Source organism: Aplysia californica, unplaced genomic scaffold, assembly GCF_000002075.1.
Source record: "Aplysia californica isolate F4 #8 unplaced genomic scaffold, AplCal3.0 scaffold00107, whole genome shotgun sequence".
NCBI classification, from domain to species: Eukaryota; Metazoa; Mollusca; class Gastropoda; order Aplysiida; family Aplysiidae; genus Aplysia; species Aplysia californica.
Window position 1 is genome coordinate 16,145 of NW_004797377.1, and position 8,541 is coordinate 24,685.

General features: G+C 41.3%; 1 protein-coding gene across 1 annotated transcript in view; it reads right to left on the reverse strand.

Moving 5' to 3' along the window:
* Nucleotides 1–203: 203 nt before the first annotated feature.
* LOC101863736 (C-type mannose receptor 2) overlaps nucleotides 204–8,541 on the reverse strand; it is a 13,649-nt gene continuing 5,311 nt past the window's right edge. The window contains exons 3-4 of the mRNA XM_005095561.2: nucleotides 1,803–3,101; nucleotides 204–646 (exon numbers count right to left, since the gene is read on the reverse strand). Of these exons, the coding sequence (XP_005095618.1) occupies nucleotides 365–646; nucleotides 1,803–3,101 (1,581 nt within the window). The 3' untranslated portion in view covers nucleotides 204–364. The remainder of the gene's footprint in view (nucleotides 647–1,802; nucleotides 3,102–8,541) is intronic.

Below are 8,541 nucleotides of genomic sequence, written 5' to 3' on the forward strand. Positions count from 1 at the left end.
ACAGAATTGGAACTAACCCTTCTCCCTAATGCCCTACTCTGCAATATTTTCTCCCCTTGCATAAAATCTCCACCCTAATTTCCTACCCTGTAGTACATGTACCTCTTTTGTGTGTATTACCCTGCGGATAGGCCTCTCTTGAATCTGCAATGTCTCCCCACTACTTCCATTCCCCCCCCCCCACCCACCCCCAAATAAAAAAAATAGTCCTCCCCCTCTTTCCCCCCACAATTGTTTCCCCTATTGTCCCTATCATTCTCTTCCCCTTTGTCTCACCTATAGTCTTCCCCATTGTCTCCAGCAAGGCCTCATTCGTTGCATACCCAATTGCGTCGCCAATCCCATACGTCCCAATACTGCTTCCTTAATTCGTGGATGCTGTTCCAGGAATCCACTTTTTCTCTTTTTCACAGATATAATTCTTCTCAATGTCACACATCCCTGTTTTGGAGAAGCCCCCTTCTAATATGTAAACACAGTTTTGTGTATCTTGATGACTAGGTTCTGTATCAAAGTTGAGAAGTGTCATGTTGACAGGGGTGTTGCTCCAGCCCCAACGAAATTCTCCGTACACGTCCTGGTCGTTGAGGCCCAGATACAGGGAATAGACACCCGCGTTAGTGGCGAGGCCATTGATGAAGGTCAACTGGAATGAGAAAAGAGAGAAAAAAAATTGAGATAAACTCTTACAATGATTCTACATAGAAAATGATAAAGACTGTTAACGAGCGTACTTCAAAGAGTTTTTATGCAAATCATGGCAATAAGTTTAAAAAGGATGAGAGTACAATAATGAATAAAGAAGAAATGTGTTATGCTTGAAGGCATGCCCTTTTCTGTAACGATTCAAAATGTTATCATTATTTCGATTAGAACTTCGGATTGCCATACCCCTAGGTGACATATGAAATGATAGTGCTGGACAGAATTCACAGTAAACGCTACTTAAAGATGAACCCCATGGGTTAGAGGGGTTATAGCGATCTGACTGTAAATACAACGATGTGCCAAAGAGAAAGGTTAATATCAAAGGGGGCACAAAAAGAAAGATAATGAGTATTGGGAACATTAAGAAAAACAAAAACAAAAACACTGCTGACAGCTGAATACTATATAGCGTCAAATAGAGAAACATGTGTTTCTGGACAATAAACGTATAATAAGGCATCACTGCTCTGAAACACAAGACACACACGTGAAATGATTAAAGCCATTATTGGCAATAAGATTTAAAAGAAGGTAAACGTAGCATCTACATGTTATGAAGGATCATCTCACTCGTTAATGTTTTGAGAAGATTTTTAAAAACACATTTCGTTGAGTCTAAGTCAGGGTTTTTAAAAAGAATATTAGGCAAAGCGAACAAACAAAATATCAAGGTTCGATTAGAGAAGGAAGAAAAGGGTGATGACATGTTTAGACACAGAGGGCCCCGAATCCCTACGTGAAAAACAAAAATATACAACAACTGTGAACTCACATAAGACCACAGGACCACATTTTGCCTAAACCTATTTCTCATTCTGGTGTAAAAATAAAAGTGAACACGTCTGAAGAAGACATTTTGGGAAATAGTAAAATGTAACCCCCTTGTCTTAGCGTTGTCACCTGTTCCTGTAAGACATAGGTGCAACCTCACTGGGACCCCCATGTTGACCCGGTGATCTGTACACTACGCCGGGTACGATAGAAATGGAGTGAAGAGTTACACTTTACTTTTGAACACTTTTTAAAAATGTTTTACTAATTAGGGAGCCCGACAGATAACAGCTAAACCTGCAGGTTAACAAAGTCATACTCACCTCAGCTGCATTCTCTACTGTCAAGTAGTCCACTTGGATTCGGGAGTTTGGATTCTGGCTACCAACATCTTGATAGCAGGGAACCAGAGAGACATCAAACGTTGATGTATCCTTTACCACCTTGTAGCATTTGTTGAATTTCTCCGTCCAACCTGTAGAGCATTTTCCACCGCTTGGCTTCACGTACTGACAGCCAGAAGAATAACGACGGTCGCAGCTGACGAAGCGGGTATAATCTTTTCCTGGATAGAAAGCAGTACAACGGTAGTTACCCGTGGCACTATAGGTGCGTGCCCATGCCACATAACCCTTGCTGGGTTCAGACTTGTCCTGCCACACGTACGTTTGCTTTGTCTGTATATTGTTCAGACCGGTCCAGTAGCCGACGTGATAGTTGGGTCTTGACCACATGTTGACTGTATCCAGCCACCTGAGTTCATCATCGGAATCTGTTTTCAAAAGATGGGCGCCTTGATCTGAACAAAACTTGGAAGCGTCTTGCCAATTCTTTTGGTCGTAACTTGGGTAGTAGCAAGAGTCAGCTGCTCGGAGCCAGTAATTTGGGCACTGGGTTTCTGGCATTGGCACGGCCTTTTCCCTACATATCAGACCATACTTTTGCTCGTTGCAAGAAGTGGGATAGACCTTGGACCCTTGGACCAGCCGAAAACAGATGTCTTTATTTGATACCAGATTTCTGGAAGACATCCAAGGTATCGAATATGAAGACGCTCTAGTACCGTCTTCATAAACATAGTATCCTTCAGTCTGTTTGTCATTGAGACCTGTCCAGTACTTATCACTTCTATATCTCAATCTAGACATCAAAGTATTTTGTACAAATTCACGTTCACGTCTGCCTCTAATAGAGAGTAAATGGCCTTTGTTCGTACCAATGCTGACCTCTTGGCATTTTGCCAGTGCATTCTGCCAAGTAAGCCTTGTTGAGTAGGAAATGCTATAATAATAGCAACTTGTACCAAAGGGCATGGGTAGGAAGCGTGCAAGTGTAGGACATTCCGAGGTGTTTGACTGTTTTTCTACCTCACAAATGGGTCGCCTGAGGCTGGAACAATCTTCGTCTTCAAAGAAACCCAAATGATCAATTTCAACACAGTTCTGCGTATGGTTTGTGTCGTCAGGCTCGGTCACAATGGTCAAATTTGTGAGACCATTGGGCTCATCTTCAGCTGTAAGGATGTTGCCGTCATAATCAATTCCTTTATAACTTGTCCACCACATTTCCACATCTGGGTATTTGGAGAACTGCGCATTGATCCACTGCTTCTCTTGGTCACTCTATAACAAGAAAATAAATTGAAACAAGTCAAACAAAACACGGTTTCTAAAATAAAGGCATCTCCTACAAGACAGAAGTTAATCACAAGAACTGGAATAGTATCACGAAAGGCTATTACTATTCAAATATAAACAAATAAATGAATGAATAAATAAATAAATAAATAAATAAATAAATAAATAAATAAATAAATAAATAAATAAATGGATAAATAAAAATAAATATCAATAAATATCAATTCCAAGATATTTGAGAGGCAATTTGTTTACATTGGCGTAAAATATTTCATTTATGCATATCAGTACATCAATGAATGCTTGAATAAATTCATAACTGTACAAAAGCACGCCCTTTCTGGCTGCCACTGAGCAGAGCCCTATTTTTTAGCTGGAGTTCCCGTGAATTGCTCATGATACACCCCTTGACCACTTTTCAAAACGCTGTGTCACTGACTTATCGTGGTCGAGAGGTTACGGTGTTCTCCTCTCATTCAATAGATTCCGGGTTCGAATCCGGACAGCGACGGAACATTTTCTTCTCTAATTTTTGTTTCCTTTCACCTTTTTTCCAGCTCTCTTTTTGTCAGCTCTTCTGGGCTCCTGACTCTTTTTACGGCTTTTCTACTGCTATTGCTTGCCTCCTTCTTATTGCTGTCTTTCAGTCACACCCCTCACCTTATGGCATGGTAGGTAAGATCTAACACCTAGCATTCTCGATTAAGGGCGAAAAATCTCGAAGGTCCCGTGTGCAAGTTGCGCACGTTACAGATCCCGTGGTGGTCCAAAATCGATAATAGTAGGCAAAATTTATAATTTCCTACCAACTGAAAATCTTTTGTGGGTCCAACGTTCTCACATGACCTAATGCAGTTGCGACCACCATAAACCACTTACTAAAAGCCTGGATTCACTAACCACTCTGTCATGCTATCGTGCTGGGTTATATTTATAGAATCCGATAGTAGTATGTTTTCCAAAAAGCGAACGTTTGAACTTTGAATATCCCGGAGAGACATTTCCTGCATTATTCATTCCTCACGGCCTACTAATTATCAAGGGTCAGAGTGTTCAGCCGTCGAAATACCCTTATAGAAATACATCTGTGTCGCATAAGGAAACGTGATTCAGCATCTTCAATTCGTTTTATCACCGTATCATCTTCTCCATTCATCCCCTCCCATCAGAAACATTAAAACAAAAAAGGTGGCATAATATGATTAATTAGGGAGGGGAGCGAAAGAATGTGTGTTTTGGGGAACAGTGTGTGTGTGTGTGTGTGTGTGTGTGTGTGTGTGTGTGTGTGTGTGTGTGTGTGTGTGTGTGTGTGTGTGTGTGTGCGTGCGTGTGTGTGGGTAGTGGGGGGAGTCTTTTGTATTTCATGCGAAGGCAGTGTTTGCATGCTTCTGTACGTATGTATGAGTGTGTACGTGTGTGCATATGTGTGAATAGTAAGTGCGTATGAGTGTGTGTGTGTGTGTGTGTGTGTGTGTGTGTGTGTGTGTGTGTGTGTGTGTGTGTGTGTGTGTGTGTGTGTGTGTGCGAGTACATATATATATATATATATATATATATGTGTGTGTGTGTGTGTGTGTGTGTGTGTGTGTGTGTGTGTGTGTGTGTGTGTGTGTGTGTGTGTGTGTGTGAGTGTGTGTGTATGCATGTGTGTGAGAGAAAGTGTATGTGTGTGTGTGTGTGTGTGTGTGTGTGTGTGTGTGTGTGTGCATGTGTGAGGGTATGTGTTTGAGGATGAGTGTAAGTGACAGTGCCGTTGCCGTTGCCAAAGAACAAGAAGTCGACATCATGCTTGTTAAAAATCAGAACTATGGTGTGTACCCTGCCTCTCATATTTGTTCGTCAAAAGAATTGCAAGGTCCGCTCTCTAAGATAATCACACAATTTTGAAAGGGCATTTCACCGTTGATCACAAACGCTAGTCCAAAATTTACCCACTCAAGGTGGGTTGGTCTTAACATGTTTCGTTTGGTTTTGGGGGGTTTTGGGGGGGTTTTTGGTAAGTGTTTTACGGCGCTCGCAACTGCATATGGTCATATGAGCGCGCGGGACACACCTAATACTTTTAGTTGGTAGGAAATTTTGAATTTTGCCCGGGTGGCGCCGAAGCCTACTCTTATCGATTTTAGACCATCAAGGGATCTTTAACGTTTGCAACTTGCACACGGGCCCTCCGAGGTTTTTCGCCCTTGTCCGAGAAGGCTTGGTGTAGATCTTTCCTACCAGAAGATCAGGGGTGTGGGAGAAAAACAGCTGTAAGAAGGAGTCAAGGAGTAGCAGTAGAAAGGCTGCAGAACGAGTCAGGAGCCCAGAGGAGGGGGCAAAGGAGGTGAGGGGGTGAGGGCAGAAAGTGGAGACGAAAGCAGACAACAAAACATTGCTAGAGAGCAGGAAAGAAGGTGAAAGGAGACATTTTTTTTAGAGAAGAAAATATTTCGGTCGCTACCCGGATTCGAACCCGGGACCTTTGAATGAGAGGCCAACACCTTAACCTCTAGGCCACGAGAGCCTCATTCGTTTTGTTTATTTGAAGGACACCGAACAAACAGATAAAACTGATACATAGAATAGTCCTTACACTAAGGAAGAGTGTCCACTGAGGTCATACAAACCGCAAAAAATGTATATCATTGACAAGATGTTAAATGTATTAAGACCCCAAAAGGCAAAATAAGAGAGCAATAAATCATAAATGTGTTACTTTCTTTTTACAATAGCACCTTTCGATGTGTACCTCTTCTTGCCTTTTTCTACATTTACGATTCGAATATGGACAAAATATTTCTTGAGCACATGCAACGATGCCACAGATTAACCCCTTCATTGCTGACACGTAGCCATCCAATGCACGCCCGCATAGTCACAATAAACATTTCCATTCAAGAGAGATTTCAGCGCACGGCCATGTGTACACCTTTTTGAGAAAAAATCAACTACACAGTCTATATTGTGTCTCACTAAAACTTCCTCTGTGAACCAAGAGAAAAAACTGGAAGAGAACCTGTATGGAGAATGCAAGGAAGCACAATATTTAAACAGCAGTAAAAGAATAAAGAAACTGAAATAAAAAAAAGATTTTTCAAATTTTTGGACTTAGCACATTTAAACGTTGGCCAACAATATGAGCTTGCGTAAAACCACTTGGCTAGTCCGTGGCAGCAAGAGCTGCTTCCGTACGGTCCGCATGTCAGACACTTTTTGGTTCGTTCAGAATGTAAGTGTGTCACGTGTATAAACTGTCAACAATGTATAGGTCTGGTCTTCCTTCGACAAAATTGGTGCACCATGGACGATACAAAGTTGGTAGAATGAGTGAGAGCACGACAAAAGATTTATGACAAAAAAGGGCAAAAGAAATGCGAAAAGAGATTTTTGTGTATCAATGTCTTGCGATATTTACTTTGGACTCAGAGACAACTTCTTGATCGAAACGATTTTCTTCAGTTCCACCAAAGTAGAAGAATCTTGTGCTTCCTTGTTAGCACCATGATACAGTTTGTAATCACTCAGAAAAGAGCAAAAATGTATGGAACATGTGGGCATGGCATAGTCGCATTTTTGCATACTTTTTCTTCCCTGTACAAAGTCTTGGCTGTACGAGCACTGGAATACGTAGCCTTTATCGGAAAGCAAAAAGATTGGCAGTCTGGTATTATGAAGGCGGCATTAAAAGTATCGTATCCCACCAATGGCTCCCTTCATATTCCACTTATCTTTTTTTTTTTTACTTTGCACGTGCCATAGACGATTCGTTAACTGGGCAAGAACGGTGGAACACTTTTTGTCGGCAGGACAGAGGACAAGAGACTCAATGCTTGCGATTTTTTGTTCAGTTTTAATTGATACCATCAACAATCAAATAGCACCTGAGCGTTTTGAAGGCGATCAAAGAGCCAATCGGTGCTCACTGCTGTATTGTCGCACTACAGAAACTCCTTCCTTAATCTCGACGTATCAATGCCAGCTAGCAACATTCTAGTCATCACTTCCTGACCTCAACCAAGTCAGCGAATCCAACAACTGCCCGCACAAGTTAAGAAAGCAAAGTTGCGAGCAATTCTTTGGTTGCTTACAAAGAACACGTGTGTCTTGAATTGAATATAGTATTACTTCATTAGTAAAACTTTATCAGTAAATCTTTGTCTCCGGTTACTGTCAGTACATTTATTTTCATTATAGATCTAGTCTTTATTGTCTCTTGAGTTTTGAGCCACCCACGATTCTGTTTGGTGTTCTATTCGCTGCAAACTTCTCTCAGTTACGTTAACTAACCAAAACTCCTTTCCAGCTGATACTTACTTACTTTACTTTTTTCTTCCGCTTGTACCGGTGGGTGGTACAAAGATTGCTTAGTCGTTTTATCGAAGGAATTTTATGACGCTGAAGTGCAAGAAACTAGTGAGAGGTACTCGGATGGGGTAGTCTTGGTCCCAAAACCCCTTCCTTTTCCACCTTCATTACAGCCAGACACTGAGTTCTATTATTAGCATTTGACACAGTTCTTGTTTAAAGAAATGCAATAAAGAACGTGTGATAATGATCAAATTGTGTGTTTAAATGTAAGTACAACACCCACGTATCTGCATCAGGACCGGACAGCGTTATTGGTACAGTATCAGAATTGTTTCTTTAGAGTAGCAAGTTTTAGCTCTTTAACAGTGTGTACTGGTACATGAAAGTGTTTAGAAGAAGGAGACGATATCTGACCGGGATTGGAGGGGAGGGTGAGAGGAAGACTGGTGAGGGGTGGGGTCGGTGTGAAGAAGTGGCTGCTACCTAATGCACCCTTTAGTAACCATTACGAAAGCTGTTAACAGTTTTATTTGTTTTTTGCGATTGTTTGTTTTTTAGTAACTCCTCACGTTACCATATCTATAGCCTTTTCCTTAAACATATATATCACCTTGCAAATTACAGAATCTAATTCATTATCTTAACAATTAAGAAATCTTTAACTATGTCTGTCCAGAAAATAATTTACGTCACAGCCTTTGTCTTTATGGCTCCACTGTCTTAGTTACAGTGGAACAAGGATTCAATGAAAACTCGGATACCACTAATGGGGACCCATTCCCAGTTAATTTTATTCATTATAATCAACAAAATACCTGGGATCTAATGAACGCATAAATGAGCGAACTCAGATTCAACGAAATCGCAACGAACCCTATCTACTCTATTCTGAGAAACCATCGATCGCGATTGCACCGTGGATCCTTACACGCTTAGCCTAGCCTATTGCGTACATCTTATCTGTACGATCAAAAGCCTTCTTTCACACCAACGCATGCGTTGTTGACACGCGTGTTAGACATGACATGTCTTTGTGTGTGCCAGGGTCAAGAAAGGTCGGTTGGTGGCTGTATGTGCCTGTGTCTGAGGAGCTTTTACTTTTTATTCTGTTTTGCTTTTGTTTTGTTGGGGGGGG